General features: G+C 36.0%; 1 protein-coding gene across 4 annotated transcripts in view; it reads left to right on the forward strand.

Moving 5' to 3' along the window:
- Nucleotides 1-18,036, forward strand: part of LOC140228985 (growth hormone-inducible transmembrane protein-like) — a 56,353-nt gene that overhangs the window by 15,624 nt on the left and 22,693 nt on the right. For all 4 annotated transcript variants that reach the window (XM_072309245.1, XM_072309244.1, XM_072309246.1 and 1 more), the window contains exon 2: nt 17,286-17,582. In XM_072309245.1, the coding sequence (XP_072165346.1) occupies nt 17,375-17,582 (208 nt within the window). In that variant the 5' untranslated portion in view covers nt 17,286-17,374. The remainder of the gene's footprint in view (nt 1-17,285; nt 17,583-18,036) is intronic.

Here is an 18,036-nt window from a genome sequence, read left to right on the forward strand (position 1 = left end):
GCTAAGTAATCATGTTAACTTTTAATGGCACTAGAACAAGATTGTTAACTTGACGTACACTTTTTTGTGATAGTCCACAAAAAAAAAAAAACAAAGAAGGGAAAAAATGAAACTAGAAGTAATCAGTTTTATTACAAACGATGGCCGTCATTCGATATTTGAAGAAGTAATTACTGAAATTCATTACATTGCACAATATGTTCTTTAATACAGTGCGAACAATGGCGTTGAAGAAAGCCATGTAATCTTCACACTGTAATTGCAGATTGAAGTATTTGAAGGATGGCATTTTTTTAATTAACCAAATTAGGAAATTTAAGGAAGAGGATAGTGCATTGTCTGCTGCATCTAGTCTAATCTTGTTTAAAAGATGTCAAATTATCCTCATAAACCTGCTGTAGACAAGTCCTGAATATACTCGGGCAAGTGTTTATGGGAAATGCATATTTTAGCAAAATCAACCAGTCCTTAATTGGTTAATGCTCACTACAACAACAAAAAAGTAACCAAAAACCCCCCCAAAAACCCAACCCCAAAACCCCTGGTGTGTACAGCAGTTTGTTCCCAGTTTTCCTTGTTTTGTCAGTTGGTTATGCCCTCTAGAATCTCACTTATATTCTCAAACAGACAAAGCATGACAGATCCTGGCTTTAATTATCATTTCAATTCTTCTCCATCGTACAGTGTAGTCTTTCTACAGGATCAAGGATTTCCACTATCCTAGCGTATTTACCCCTGATATTTTTACCTTTGACATTTTAAAGGCATAATTTACCATTTGCAGATGAAAGCATTAGTGCTATAAAATAGTTCTAAAATGTGAGTTAGGGATAGAAACAACCACTGTCAAAATTTGAATCCGTATAATCGATGTTAAGTGTTGTTAAATACACAAAATGTGAACAATAGTTATAATAAAAAATTTTCCAGACTAAACCGTATACAGTTACGGTTTATTGAGAAAAACCCTGATATCTCCTTATATTTTAGGTTTTATTGCAAATATTTCATATGGTAGGATGTTTTATGATACAACAGACCTACACATATGCATCAAATATGATATCTTGAAAATTTTTGAAATCACTGCTCCCAAAGGTAAACTGGACCTTTAACATGTCACATACATTATTTACCTCTAAAATTTTCCTCCTGATATTTTTACCTGTAATATATTTGCCTGTGACAATTTTCCCCCTAACATTTAAACCCATTGTGGATATGTGTATGTACCCCATGACATTTTTACCTCTTACATTTTCCCCTGACATTTTTACCTCTGACATTTTCCCCCTGACATTTTTACCTGTGACATTTTTCACCTGACATTTTTTTTATTCATGTCACATTTTAGCACGTACCAACATTTTTACCCCAAATCGCCATCAATGATTTCCTGCATAGCGAGATGGGACCCAGATGCTAACATGTCCAACAGCCCAATGCATTGCATTTCCCTCCTTTTTCCGCTCACATGGGGTCCATTTCATGAAATCATCACAGTAAGGTCTTATACATAAATCTCAGAATGGCCATTTGCTCATATGTTGCTATATGTATGTAAAGAAGTAACATCTGTTACATGAAGTCTCTCATTAAAGTGTGTCTTATGAGCGAAAAGTTTCATAAGATTTTCATGAAACAGACCCCTGATTCCACTGGCACCTCACAAATGGTAGTTATTCTAGAGATTTACTTTTTACAGTGATTTGATATCGATGACAAATGTCATCATTATATCATAGGTTGTACAGAATATGTGTAAATCAAACTCCCAAGAAGTCTTGCTACAGTAGGAACAAGGTTATGCAGCCCCATTTCTTGAAGATTCAATTTCGTTGCAACACACATTCCCAATAAATCTCAACTTGGAGTGCACATTCCCGACTTATGAATTGGGTTGAATTCCTTTGCTACGATAGGTTAACTAGTGTCTGTAAGCCAACTGAAGTATCCTTTAAGACAGTGATTATAAAGCACATCAAAATTCACCAAAGTTGTAATTGGAGTGTAATTTTCTGTTAATCAATCTGCAAGTGTATCCATTTTACATGACTTGTACAGTATATGCAAGTGTATCCATGTACTAGATGGCTTGTATACAATGTAGCTTGAAAATGTTGAGCTTATGCAATGTGGACAGTTTGCTGGGAAGGGACAGAGAGTTTAATAAAGTGTGACATAGCTTTAGGATGTGTCAGCCACATGCTCACACCTTTTTATTATCCTCATAAGGAAGTTATTTCTGACAACTAAAAAGCAATGTTTAATCTGTCTGGATATACAACATTGGATCTGTCTGGACTCAGCATGCTGTAAAGTGGTCTGTCACATGTACCATGTAGTGAATGCCTTTAGCCCCTTATTATTTTCTCTGCTCATTCCAAGTTCACCTTGAATTGTCTGGACAGTTAAAAGGGAAAACTTTTCTGCAATTCAAAGCTGACTGTAATATACATGTAGAGAGGGAAGTGAAACAAAGTTTCATCACAGTTAAAGGGGAATTAAGAATGTTTAGCTATTCAGAGGAAAATGATGTTTACATTTATTGTGATATTGATCACAGTTACATCTTATGCAATTTATATGATGTCTTCATGTCATTGCCTGGCTAATCTCCAATACTAGTAGCTTTATTCATAAGTAATACAGTAATCATTATTTGTCGTCAGTTTATATATATATATATATATATATATATATATATATATATATATATACAATGTAAGAGTGTGTTCATGTCAGATCTAGGGATGCCCCAGTTGAAGGCCTGGGGGGGGGGACCTAAGTGTGGCTAATTTTCACTTTTTCATCTTTTTCATGAAAATGTATAGATCAAATTTTTACCAAACTTGGCAGCTATAGCATTGCTAGGGTGATAGAATTGTACAAATAAGCACCATGCCCCACACGGCGGCCCCAAAAATAGATAATCCGTTTGGGAAAAAAAAAAAGAAATCTTCTATAAAACCAGAAATGATAGAGATCTTTAGTGCTTTATTTAAGTATGATTTTGAGTCCAGTAAATCCCCCCCGAGTTTGCTGCATGTTCTCACAGTGTTGCTTAAGGTCTGCAATTTTGAATGAGTGGCAAATGAACTTACTGTACTTGTATTTCTTTGTTGATCACTCTGAATTAGGAGCAAATCAAGACTTTGAATGGGAGGAGCTAGCAAACTTTCTTGTCATGATTTATTTCATCTTTAAAATTCATTGCTGCAACTTTGTGTAACTCATTCAATGATTGACAAAGGAAAATTGAGGTTGATATGGGAATGAGAGGGAATAGCAAAGAAAACCAAACACGCATATCAGATCAGCTAAATCTAGGGCTCATTTCTGCCAGATTTATGTGTATGGAATGCTACACTTCCCTTTATATAACCCTTTGATTGAATGCTGCAATTCAATAAGTTTGCTGCTCCAGAAAGTACAACCTTGATTTCCACCATAACAAAATATAAATTTGTAGAGCAACTGTCACATTCAAGTTGTTTATGTCTATCAAGTCATGAAGAAGAACAACGGATCACTTTCTTGGATTTTTATACCCCCGCCAAACGAAGTTTGAAGGGGGTATATAGGAATCAGCGGACGGTCGGTCGGTCGGGCGGTCGGTCCGTTGCAAATCTTGCGTCGCGAACTACTTCCTCAGTTTTCAACCGATTCCCATAAAACTTGGCACAGATGTGTGCCTTGGGTTGTAGATGTGCAAGACGTATTTTTTGACAGTACCCAAAAGTACGTTGCCATGGTAACGGCATATTATGGGCAAAAATGGGTACAAATCTTGCGTCGCGAACTCCTCCCACAGTTTTTGATCAATTCTTATGAAATTAGGTACAGATGTTCATCTGAATATGTTAAAGGGACTGTACAGTACTGGTTGAGGTGGGGATTCATGTTTTGAACATTCCTAAGTGAGATAATGTAAAGCTTCTTAATGAAATATGAAAGAGCATGTAATTTTAAGAAGGATTCAACGTTTATTTGATGAAAATTGGTTTTCAAATGGCTGAGATATCCCAAAAAGTGCTAATAATAAAAGGCGACATGCCACAACTTTATTAGGATCTCTTTGTTTCACCTTGTTTTTGGATATCTCAGCCATTTCAAAACCGATTTTCATCGAATAAACTTTTGATACCCCTTAGAACTGCATGCACTTTGACATCTCATAGAGTGGTTTCTGAATATCTCGCAAAACGTTAAAAGCTAAATCCTCACCTCGACCAGAACTGTACACACCCTTTAATGTGCAAGACACATATTTCCGCAGTGGCAAAAAGTTCGTTGCCATGGTAACGGCATGTTATTGGTAAAATATAGGGCAAAATGCTTCATGGCAAAACTGCTTCATTAGTGTTCTTCCAATTCTCATGGAATTCATATTGAATGTTTGTCTTAGGATATGGGTCAGCATGACACATTTCTTGACAGTGACAAAAAGTATGTTGCCATGGTAACAGCTCACATATTATGAGCCAAAATGATGGAAAATTTTGTGTTGCAAACTACTTCCTCAGTTTTTGCCCAATTTCCATGAAACTTGGTACAGATGTGTGCCTTTGGTTGTAGATGTGCAAGACGCATTTTTCGACAGTACCCGAAAGTACGTTGCCATGGTAACGGCATATTAATGGCAGAAGATCAAGGAAAGATCTTGCGGATTTAACTACTTCCTCAGTTTTTTGACCAAAGCTTATGAAATGTTGTTTTGACCAAAGCTTATGAAATGTTGTTTTGACCAAAGCTTATGAAATGTTGTTTGGCGGGGGTATAACCAGTCGCTGTAGCGACATTTCTAGTTGTTTTTGCTTTTTGTTTTACCATGGCTCTGAAATTACAGATGTAGGACCTACACTATGACTTAATCGGAATGAGGTTGAACAATTGAATATTTACAAGTACAGCTACATGTATGTGTTGAGCTTTTCCTCTTGAAATCAGAACATGCATCCGCATGGCTTTGAAGATAGTAGAATTACGGAGGATATTTGGCCTGCAGGTTTTAGAACCCAAAATAACACTCCCTCCCCCCCCCAAAAAAAAAAAAAAAAATCTGCAACTGAAAGACTGTTAAAGGACAAGTTCACCTATTAAAATATACATGTGGATTGAGACAATGCATTGATATTAGTAGAAATATCTGTTAAAAAGTTGTGAATTTTTGAAGCTTCTGGATGAGAAGACTTCTAAAGCAAACTTCTAATGTCACATATACATAAAACGATAAAGAAAACCTGAAGAAAATTCAGTATTTTCCCTTTTTTTGCTGCATAATAAAGGAGCACTTGACTTGCTAGTTCAGAAGGTGGGGTAATGGTGAACTACTCACACATCAGTAAGAAGTCAATTGAGCGTGTACTTCAAAAAAAATAACAGGATGTGGAATTCTATTTATATTTTCCTTATCATTCTGCGCAAGTGACATCATAAACTGTAGTTACAAAATAAATGTAGTCTTCTCATCCAGCAGTGACTGCACAGAAACTTTGAATATTCATAACTTTGTAATGGATTGTGCAATTTTCCTCAAATTTTCACTTACATTTGTATGCATTTTAGTGATATTGCTGCATTCACTCAATCCACACTGCATGTACACTGTATAATCAACCAGTTGAGGACGAGTCCCGAGTATACGGTCAGTTTTACAGTAAAGGGTGTAACTTTGATGTGGCAAGGGTCAAAAATTGAAGTTGTGTTTCCATTTTTATCTTTGCCTTTATTTTATATAGGAATGTCTATATTTTCAATATTTTGTCATTCCAGAGCTTAATTCTTAGGCTAAGTATGAAAAATGAAGTGACTATTTTGGAATTTTAGATAAATTTAGGTAAAAACAACAAGAATGTTTTGGTCACCCACAGCAACCAAATGAAGATAAATGGTGGAGGTCATGCAACTTTTCATTTGCTGTGAACATATATTTGAAATATCAAAACACTTTTCCCCCAACAGATATTCGCTCTTGCAATTATTTGGATGTGAACTTCAAATTCCAAGGTAAAAATGGTACCTGACAAACCATTTTTAAATTAAAAGAATGTTCTAGAAGCAAGAGCCACTCTAAACATAGCCCTAAATTATCTCTTGGTAACAAACATTTATCAACCCAAATCCCAAAGAAATTTGATTATTTTTGACAAAGTTGAAATTTTCAGACTTGTGAGTTTCGGAGGCTTCAATTAACAAACTTGTGTGTTTCGGAGGCTTCAAAACTGCTAACACAAAGTTCTAGTCCTGTATTCACTTAAAATAATAAAACTACAGTAAGCAACTATCACTACATGCTAGAATAACAACAAGGCATCAATAAAATGTGAATAACAGAATACAGATGTACATTTTTATGGCAGTGCATAATGTTTACCCTTCATACAAATTGTACTTATTATTATAAGGAAATTGGCTTCCACAAAAGTGAATAACAAACTGTGTACACTTTGAGCAATGCTCAGTTCGAATTTATGACATTACATGAGGCAATATGATTCTAAAGGAAACTGCAACAGTAGCAATAAAAGTACACTGATTAGGAACATCTTCTTTTTTTCTTTTTCTTTTTGCGGCTTAAAGTTAGCAGCAACGCATGTTTCGGAGGCTTCATCATGACTGTTAACATACAAAAATGGTCCAAGGTGATATGAAGCACATTAATGCAGCTGATTGTTTCCAAATAATAACAGTGTTGTAACATGTAAAATAGTATTTATTTGTATGCAGAAAAAAGACTTTCCAACACATATGTTAAGAGACAAAGAAAAATATTTTAAATCTTTATGCTCAGTTGTATACATACACTGTATTTGCATATCCATGACTTTGGCAATGCAGAACATGATTAGGCTACACACATGTACAGCTGTATGCATTTGTCAAACTTTTCATCATAATGCAGTAAGAATTACTTTCAATGAGTTAGAACTGTAGCTATAGACTTAATGCAAATATTATGTTTCCTTGCTTTATAAGTGCAGTTTGTGGGATGTATATTGACATGAACCACCCATCATAATTGCTTTATATACATGTGAAATCAATTTCAACTGTTGATGAGAAAGGAATAGAAAATAGACTATGTCACATGATGGCATGACGGTTAGATTACAACATAGCATTGTAGAATATAGAAAGGGGAAAAAAGGCTTATAAACATTCTTTTGCATATATCCAAGATGACCGTGCCTGATATCCCCTACTATAGCTATCAAATGCAGTGATCATGGTCATAGAACAGCAATCTTAAACACCGATCAGCCATTTCATGTAAGGGTCATCATCAAACTGTCATCATCAAAATGGAGTTGGAATAATCAATATATTGGTGATATTATCATGGAGCTCAATAGAAATTGAAATGGTCAAGATCCCATTCATCTTTTTGAATTGCCGGTTGAAAAGATAAATGTACATACCCTACCCATGACTGTGTACGAATTTGAATTGAAAAAAAAAAAAATTTTTGACCAAATGTATAGTTCCCTATAATATATGATTGTTAGAATTTTACTTTCTTTTTCTGTGGTATACAAGTCACCCCTGTTTCATATCATTTTATTTTTCTTTCTTTTTTTAATTCTTCAAAGGCTTCTTTTTTTATAGTTATTTTATAAAATTCCAGTTTGTGTGACTCCTGTGACAGCTAGGAGGCCTGTTTTTGAAGGTGCGCATTGAGAAATTGCTAACAGAACTTTTACTGTTTCTAAAAATGACAACCTTTCTAGCAGAAAATTAAAAAGCAGCAAATGTGTTTAAATATCTAAGTTTGTTGGAAACCCACAAGTTTGTTTTAAACCCACAAGTTTGTTTTAAATATAGTATGTAAACCCACAGACTACAGTCTTAACCCATTGAATTTCAAAATAGTTAGGGGCTTGTAACTTTTTCCAGAAAAGCCAGGACTAAACAGATTATAAAGATTTCAATCATTTCAAAATTGTTCTTCATGAACATAACTTCTCCAGTCACCCACCCATGTAAACTACATGTACGCTGTACCCCATGGCAACAGGCTATTTATAAGTAGAGGTCTATATGTCATTTATAAACAATCCTATCCCAACCATTACTGTCCATTTACTGCACTGAGAACTACATCCGCAAACATGTCATAGAGTCTCACACATGTATGCGAAGAGATGTTTCATAACACAAGTTACATTTTGTTTAATCAAAAATAGTCAAGTGGTCACTGCCAGCATGATAAAGTATGGAAAATAGGGTATAGTATCAAGATTGTGTTGCACCTTGCGTGCATCAGATCTGACATACTGTACAGATTGATATGAAAACCTGTCTGAATGAAGTAATCAAATGTCAAAATTCCAAAACAGTACCCTGTGATCCAAGTCACACCACAGAAATGATAATCTGCAAGATGTTAGCTATTTTCAAATCCAATCACAAATTTATTGATTAATTACTTTCCTCCAAATAAGTATTGGAAATGAAAGCCAAAGAACTTGTTAAGAAATGGAAAGCTGAAAAAGTCAAGATTTTAGTATGGCAAAAACAAATGCCATGTGAGTAACAATGGAATGGATTTGTCAATGGGTTATAAATGGACATGTAAAAGATTGTGTTTCGAAACTATTACACTCAGATGATAGTGAGTCGAAAGTGTAAAAATCCAAAAAGTATTTTCCACAATTTGCTCTGGATCATGCATAAAAGATACAACCTTAAATTCAAAAGTAATATATTTCTTTAGTTAAGTGTATGCTTCCCTCTTGAATAACCATCTATTAAAGTCCTTGAATCTTCAGGACAGAAATAGTGTTCAGTTCTTAAAAAAAAAAAAAAAGTGTTTAACACTAAATAATCAAGTAATTGTCTGGTCTTCATTATCAAAGTCTAACCAGTCAAAAGAGTGATACAAATATGGTCACAACACTTCAACTTCTCTCACGAGAGTAAAAATGAATTATCCAACTTTGAACATTGATGTATCCACAACTACTTGCTTTGTTGCACTACTGTTGCATGATGTGGGCATGCACGCAAGCTGGAAGTCACTTTCATTACTCACAATATCTAGCCTGTTCCATTGTTTCAAAAGGAAACCTACAAAATAAATGCTTTTCATACATTTAAACAACTATCTACACTTTGCTTGAGGAATCATTAAGTCTCATTCAGTTCAAACAGTTATTTGATAGACTTAGAATTACAAAATTATAATCAAAACATTCCATTTATATGCTGTTAACATAAAATGAAGCCTCCGAAACATCTGGAAAATTAATTTGGTATGCCTTATGTTTTTATGAAAATCATGTATGTTATGTAGAAAGTGATGGGTAAATTGTGTCTTTTTTGGTTGATATACACTGTTTAAACATATTTGTGGGGCAACATCCTCATCTGCTAATATTTTATTGCTGAATGAAAAGGTGAGTTATGTGTGACATGTCTGCACTGTTTAAGAAAAATAGGTAAATTGTATAGTAAATCTATATTGGTGAGTAAACAAAGCAGCCAGAAAACTGAATGTGATTAAATATCTTTAGATATGTCATAAGCGATCATTGGGTGGGTGAACAATAAATCTAATTTGATTTTGTCCAGAGAAAATCACAAAAATGCAGTGTTAACATCCTTTTGAAGCCTCCGAAACCACTTTTTCTCTATAAAGTGTATTAGCTCAAAAAATTATTGCAGTATCATAATGTTTTTATTATTTTTGTTATCTGTCCATGTCTGTTGATGATTTCATGGCATAATTTGGGGCAGACACTCAAAGAATTTATCAGAAATGTCAAATTAGATGTTTTTGCTGTTTCGGAGGCTTCAATGTGTCTCGGAGGCTTCACGTGTTAACGGAAAATTTGTATTGTCACCTATTTTCAGAGAGTTTGGCGGATCTTAACTATTTTTGGTCTATTAGGTTAGGGCCCCATATCCTACATTTTGACATATAGATAGGTCGCTTCTCTTATCTATATTCATATTATTTGACTAAACACTTTGTTTCGGAGGCTTCAAAACTGCTAACGGAAATTTCACTTGATGGAATAAAATTATCACAAAATTTCAAATAGCCCTAGAATCAAGTAAACTTTGATGTAAGTCTAAAGTTTAGCTGTACCTTACTATTTTCAGCATAAAAGAAAGTAACCAAAACACATCCACTGATCATTACTGTCCATCAAAGTTTGTAAACAATTGTTAACGGAAAATGAAGCCTCCGAAACCTCAAATTTGAAGTCATAGTATTCTAAAATAAAGGGCCAGATACAAACCAAACTAATTTGGTCATTTCAATTGACCATACAACTATGCTTTTAACATAAAAAATTAGATCTCTGCAGTTGCTGTAGAAAATTATTAACATTTCAAAAATGTTATATAAATTTCAATGCAACAAAATAGTCATTTTTAGGGTACATATGTGACTGTCAAAACAAAACGCATCAATACCTGGACCTGACTATGCTACCCAAGGCAGCTACTCATAAGGTGACTCACATGGGAAAAAATCTTTGAGATCTGTAAATCTATGTGTTCAGGGTGGGCCAAAAGGCTAAAAATTAAAAGTTACACCCTTTACCGTAAAACTGACCATACTTGGGCAAGGATCTAAGGGAAATGCATGTTGTAACAAAAGCAGCCTGTCCTCAACAGGTTAAGGTAAACTTGTCCTTTAATGTATCTTTCATTTCTATCTTTGGATATTAGTTACGAGTATGTACATGTGCACTGGTATCATCAACTGTGTATAAATTGCTTTTACAGAGCATTTCAGGCCCCTGGCTTGGTTAGCCAATGACATACACTGTACATGGGGAAGTTTGATATTCATTATCAGTGCATTGTGCTAAAAATGAAAATGATTTTCTATTTAAATTGATGTCCCCATGCTGTTGATGAAGAACATGCAAGAGTCATGGAATAAAAAACACTTGATTGATTGTATGATTGTCTAGATTAGCAGAGCTCTGCATTTTATACATGTATTCAATGAGTTAATCTAGTAGTATAATAGTTGCAATCTGATTGGAAATGTGACTTGTGAGAACACTGCCTTGTAGGACAATAGCATGACATCCTTTCCAAGGCACGTCATTTTCTCCACTTAAATGTGGAATGATATTTTGGTTTAAATGCTGCACAGTTTTCTCTCATGAAATCAAGTTAGAAAGTTTTGATCAAATCTAACTTTCCGAAGAAAATGAATTCAATGAAATTACTACTACTGTAAATGTAATTTTGATCATAGATATCAGGAAACCTATTACCAGAATAGAAAATAGAAATGTACTGTATGTACTTGTATGAAAGAACAGTTAGCCTACAGTGTATATTCATTGCTGGTTTATTTTTCTTGTACAGTTTAGTTCACTGACATGCTTGGCTTCTGCCTTAGGTATTGAAATAAGTTGTATTGCAGTTTAATTTTGTATAAAAAGTACAAACAAACAGTCAGTGATATAGGATATGTGTTATTGTGGAAAGATGATAACATTCCTAATTTCAAGGGGAAGTTTCCCCAAATATACACATGGATTGAGTAAATGCAGTGCATAGAACACATTGATAATGGTCAGTTAAGATTGAGGAAAATCACATGATCTGTTCAAAAGTTATGAATTTTTAGTCTAGTTAGTCTAGTATAGTATGTTATGCACTTGTAGCCGAGTATACTCGGGCAGGTGTCTATGGGAAATGTGTGTTACAGCAAAATCAGCCCGTCCTCAACGGGTTGAATTAAATTGAATTGGTTCATACTTCAATTAGGCTTTCTAGTCTACATTAACCAAGTTGTTGTTTCAGTTATTGTCTCAGAAAGATTTAGATTTGAACAATGCAATCAAAGATGATTCAATAGATCACTGAAATCATTGAGCACGCTGTGTGTCAGTTTGAGACATACGCCTTCTATGTAGCGCACTTTCCCCCTGTTCAGGCACAAGCCAGTTCGTACCAAAACTCGATAAAGAAACGACGTATAAAGAATATCGTATAGCTGACAGATTGTTCAGATGCTAATTTCGACCATTTTGGAAACATTGTGTAGATGTGCAGTTTCTCACTGCGCATGCTGTTAATTGTTATGGTCATGAGTGACAGGTATAGGGTCACCTTTCATGCTTGCTCCCATTGAGCCCCGCCCAGTTATTATACCGTTCTATGGTCGCCATACATTCACACGATGGAATGCTGATTTGTTATCGAGTTCTAGTTCGAAATGTTGCTCTGACTGTCGTTTCACTATACGTTGTTTCGTTATACGTCATTTCATTAAATGTCGTTTCGTTATACACTGTACGTCGTTTCGTTAGTCAGTGTTCAGACATATAAATTCATCGTATAGCTATACCATTTTGGTATATCTATACCATTCTCGTATAAATTTTTTAAATTTTTGAATACTATAAATTAGTATAATTTTTTTAAAATTTCTAGTATAAATTTTGGTATAACTATACCATTTTGGTATAACTATACTGTTCTAGTATAATTTTTTATACGTCTGAACACCCGAAATGTGCAACTGATTGTATAGGAATACGAAGTGACCAATAGCCTCTCCACACTCCCCCCCCCCCCCGAAACCCCCCCACCGCCCCCCCCCCCCAAAAAAAAAATAATAAGATCTTGCACTGCACTGTGTTAAAGAAGAGATCAATATTGATAACAGATCACTGATTAAAATCATCACAAGTCATTAGGGTCATATATGTACCAATGATGAACTTTTACACTAAGAACATTTTTTTTTTTTTTTTTTTTTAAATCAGAGATCACAGTAGCCTGGCAAATATAAATTCCATCATTAACCCGTTGACTGATTTTGCTACAACACACATTTCCCATAGACACTTGCACGAGTATACTCGGGACTCGTCCTCAATGGGTTAACATTGCCAAAAATATTGCATACCAGATAACAAATTTGTCACTTACACTTTGTATGAAGTAGCTCAGAAAATTTTCAATAAGAGCATGGCTATGTACACATACTTGTTAATGGTACCTCTGTCATGTACCGATTATATGACTTTGACTGGATATTCATAGCCTTTACAGTAGGTCATGCATTTTAAGCCAGCTCATGGCCCGCGGTGAAATAGCCCATGCCAAGCAGCTGAAATTGTGTTCAGTAACTATATAGCAGTCGCGCTACTTTTACGATGACCCAGTCACGAACTTGGCCATGCAAGGGATAACTACATTGTACCATGGTAAAACTGAACGCGCACTCCGGTGGAGGCATGGCCAGGGAGTTGTGACCTTTGTCCGTGCAAGGTATTTTGGCCATAGCTTAGTGCTGCTATCATTTATAAACCCTTTGGTCGGCGCCAGACCCGTGCCTGGCGCTAGCGTGCAGCAACGCCAAATTAGCTCATAAACTCAAAACTTTACGGCTTGGCTCTGGCCTGGCCCTCACCATAGAGTTCTGAAAGTGGTATGAGATTACTCCCTGTGGCCAGACATGAACTATGCAGTTATGATTGCACCCAGGCAGCTTTCTAATCCCACCACAATGATTTATAATCATCAATGTTGGGATATTTTCCAGTGATATTGATAGGCTCATTACAAACAACTGATGTATCAAAACTGACATTTTCACAGAATCATGAAAACTTGCAGAATGTAAACTTCTCAGAGGACACCAATCCTTCCAAGTAGGCAAAGCGTGAAAGTGTGTAACAAGAAACTGGCATTTATTTGTTATTGGAAAAAGCTGTGAAATGAATAATTTTTATGGACCAATCTTGAGAAGTCTTTGGTTTCAGATCCTTAACAGATCTACAGTGTATTGCAGGGGCAGATCCAAGAATTTAAGGGGGGGGGGGGGCGTCTTTACAAAAGTAAAGGGGGCACATGCGTCCTCCACCTCCATTTTTTTCTTTTTATTTCTTTTGTTTGGAAAAAATAAAGAGGGGGCACAAGCCCGGTGCCCTCCCCTCTGGATCTGCCACCGCTGCTTTGAGGGAAAAATATTTAGACACTAGAATGGCAGCTAGTGGACAATATCTCAAATCTTAACAAGTCCCCAGGAAAAAAAAAAAGTAGATATGTTATAAAATGCAAGTTGAATTTTACAAAGAACAACAAGCAATTTTTCCTAGCCAGTCAGCGAGCTACGTGTAATCAGTTTTAATTCCCCTTTGTTCCAGTTTCCAATTAGTATGTGAATTTCTGTGCTATTCTGGGTACACCCTGCATTTGTAATCAGCAATAGACCATGATTTTGTACATTTTTTATTTTTTATTATTTTTATTTTTTTTTTATAGATAGGGTATGACTATGTTCTAGTAACTTACTGCAGTTCTGTTGAATATCTTGATTAATTAAGGCTGGAGAAATGAGTCAGAGCTTCTCTACCCGAGTGTGAAATTAATCAATTTTGATGCAGATTTGCTGGCAGTCATACAGAAAAAAAACAACAACAAAGCAGCTGTTTTTCTCAGATTCTTCACTAGGCGTTTTCACATCAGCCCGATAAAAATCCAAGCTCGAAATATTTTCCGCGATTGCGAATTAGAGCGCTATTTCATTTCTTATTCACATCAGCCCAAAGAGGGGGTAGCCCGAATACTTAAAAATTTTAAAATAGCTAATTCGACAGCTGAGTATGTGCAAACAGCATCAGTAACGTGTGTGTCCTCTCAGAAATTCCTCATGACTTGTGTGCAGTTTGCCTCAATCGATCGGGTCATTCACGCTAGGCATAATGGGATTCATCGCGCTAATTTCTGGAGTTGTTTTCTCATTATCAAATAGCGCGCTACTATCCCGCTATTTCAGAAATTTCCCCGAGTTGGAGTCGAGAAATTTTCTCGATCAGAGCGATACAATTAGCGCAGTAATTTGTGTTCACATTATCAAATAGCGCGCTATTTCGCTATCGGAAAAATTTCCCAAGTCAGACAATAGCGCGCTATTTGGAGACATCGGGCTGATGTGAAAACGCCTATTGAGACTTCGTTGTCAGGTCTCAGTCGTACAGAGCCTTATGTTGTACATACAGAAACCACAAACAAAATTGTAAAAAGAATTTACAAGTATCCATGAAAACACACGCACACACACACACGTAAAGTCAATGATACGATTTACAGACCAGAGCCATGATACTAAGTACAAAAAATGTGTATTAATATTTGAGTTTTAATAGTGATATAAAGTATGAAACAGTTTACTAGTACAAAAAAAAAAATGAGGTTATCAATCAATCATTGGAAAATTCAATGTTCAATATTAAGATTTGTCTACAGATTCTTTGCTATGCAACATTTGTTTTAATAGCAGCCAGCAGCCAGCACGGTATTTTGTTTTCTTTTGTTGTTGTTGTTGGTATTTTTTTTTTTGGGGGGGGGGGGGGGAGAAGAGGGAATTTTCTTACATTTTCAGATATTTTCATGCTCAAAATTTCATTAGTTGTGACAACTTATGGTTGCTTGTCAAATCAAGCTTGGACAATGAGGTCACGCCCAGCACCAGATACAGAGCAATCAATATGCCATTCCTTACAGGAGTTCATCCATGCAATCAACATGCTTTGCTTGATTTATGTAGATGTGTCCAGAGATGTGCTATTTGTGTATTGCATAGCTGACAGAGGTTTCTTTATTGAACATTAATGTTTTGTCAGAGATTTCAGAAGATGTTCCATAATCTTTGTATGGCATTGAATATATGTGATATCAGGCAGGTGTAATTAAGTGCTGTGATCATTTGTGTGTACCCACTCTACAGACTGTATGAGGGTTTTTTTTTTCTTTCTTTCTTGTTTTACACTGTATGTAGGTTGATGCTGTTGTATAATTTAGATTTTAAGAAGCACAAGGTTCAAAAATTCTTCTTGTAAAAGAGAATGTTTGGACTGTGAAAATATAGAAAAGATATGAAAATTACATTAGTGTGAAAGACAAGAATATTTTAAGGTGTCAGTTGATCGAGAGGGTGTTGAACTTAATGGGGCATTGACTGCACAAGAATATTGTAGAGATATCACTATTATCAGTCGGCATTCTATGACATTATCCTGTGTCATTTGTGGAAATAAGATTTAGAAGGAATGGAGAAAAAAAATCATGAAACAGTTAAAGGCACAAAGCAGCAGATATTGCCAGAGAACATATTTTGTGACAAATATGTTATTGTTAACACACACCCATATCTTCGCCCATCTACATATATATATTGCTTTTTATCCCGCACGCCGATGGTGAAGTATGAAGGAGAAATGAGAAAAAGTGTGCCGGCAATACCCAACTCACATTACCGCTCCTCGAGTGATTCCAATCTTTTTTTCTTCGAGTGATAAGTGAATACGGCATGACCCATATTTTCATTTTTTTCTGTCTTTTTGGCAGAGCTCTGTACCCCATTGTGATACAGAAATATCAAAACTGTCAATAACATTTCATCATCGAGCCAACTGTAAACAGGATATGCCGCTGTCTTCAGTAGTTTGCAAAATTGACAATATTTGGTGTCACGGAATGCTTGTCCTTAAAATGAAGAATAAAAATAGCTGAAGCTGCCTCTGAACTAGGTCAGAGTGGGAAGCAAAATGTACGAAAAATAAGAGGAAAGTAGCGTAGGAGATAATTTGAGGACATTTGAGTGTTTCCAGTATTAGCTTTCTCAGTACCTCAGAGTCTCTTTAAGCTTGGGTGTGGATGTTTAGATGATTGTAGTTTTGTGTGTTTTTCTCTTGTGATTTGGTTGTTATGTTTTGATTAGTTTTTTCATATCAAATATTACCACGTAAAGTTTGAACTCGTACACTTGTGGTACATCCCAAATGGATGGGTTTTGTAATGAAAATGGACTCGTTAATCTAGCAATGCAGCTCAGCCATTTTTTGTCTAATAGTATAAATGGCATGTATTAAAGTCTGATACAGTTCTGTACATATAGGTAATGTAAGGAAGGTGGTTCCACAAAGGTTAGAATTAAAACTAAAATGAGCAAACAAATGAAAGACACCTCCTCCACATACATACACACACACACACACACACACACACACACAACCTTAACCAGGTAACTGGTATGGTAATGTGAAGGAATTTTAGTAACTGCAGAAAGTTGATGCCTACAACTAATTACCATTATTTTTTTCCTTAAGTCATACAAATGATTTTCTCTTTTAGAATAAAAGAATGCTTCCACTATGGCAGTGATTCATTTCATACACTCAACAAGGTAATGGATGAAGAAAAGGAAAGTTCAGTGGGAGTGAGAGTCAGTGGTATGAAATGAAGCGAGGTACTCAGTGGCTGAAGAAATCCCCCCCCCCTTCCTTTTTATGACACAGAAACCAAGGAAAAACAAAGCACTGACTGAGTCTGTAACAGGTTTCCACTGCTGAGAATTCTAGAGAAAAGAGAGACGCACACCGCCACCATGTTTGCTGCCCGCCTAGCGAGGATCCCCACAGTCCTGTGCACCTCGGCCTCACAGACCCTGAAGAATGCCCACCCCAACACTACCCCAAGGCTGGTCATGTCCCTGCGGTCCCAGCCGTACGCCAGCCAGACCCGTCTGGGGGCCAGAAGAGCAGCCAAGGTCAAGTCGCTGAGGGAGGCCGCTGAGGCTCCGGCCACTGGCACAGGTCAGACCACCTTTCATTCATTAATTCATGCCTACAGCACACATACAGTTATATCTAAGTTAAATTTTCTCCCCCTCTCTCAGTTGTTCATTGGTGTTTTTGTTGCCTTGAGTGTACCTAGACAATGATGATTCTGGTAGTTTGGAATAGGAATCCTTCATAGGTATTTATATATGCATTCTCTCCAACCTGTCAATCAAAATGCATAAAAATAGTCCAAACTGTGAGAGCAATATGACACTCAATACTCAAAGTGACGCGTGGGATGTGAATACTGTTCAAAGAATCCTCATCTGAGAACGCGAGTGAATGACGTGGGATTCTTTGGCAGACGCCTAGTACTGATTCTGTTTTATACACATTGACACAAATTTGATAATATTGCCATGGTTTCATGAAAATATAGAGTGTGTAAGAGTGTCTATGCACAGAGTGTTGGTCCAGAAAGGAGCCA

The sequence above is a fragment of the Diadema setosum genome, chromosome 5 (assembly GCF_964275005.1).
Source record: "Diadema setosum chromosome 5, eeDiaSeto1, whole genome shotgun sequence".
Classification (NCBI taxonomy): Eukaryota; Metazoa; Echinodermata; class Echinoidea; order Diadematoida; family Diadematidae; genus Diadema; species Diadema setosum.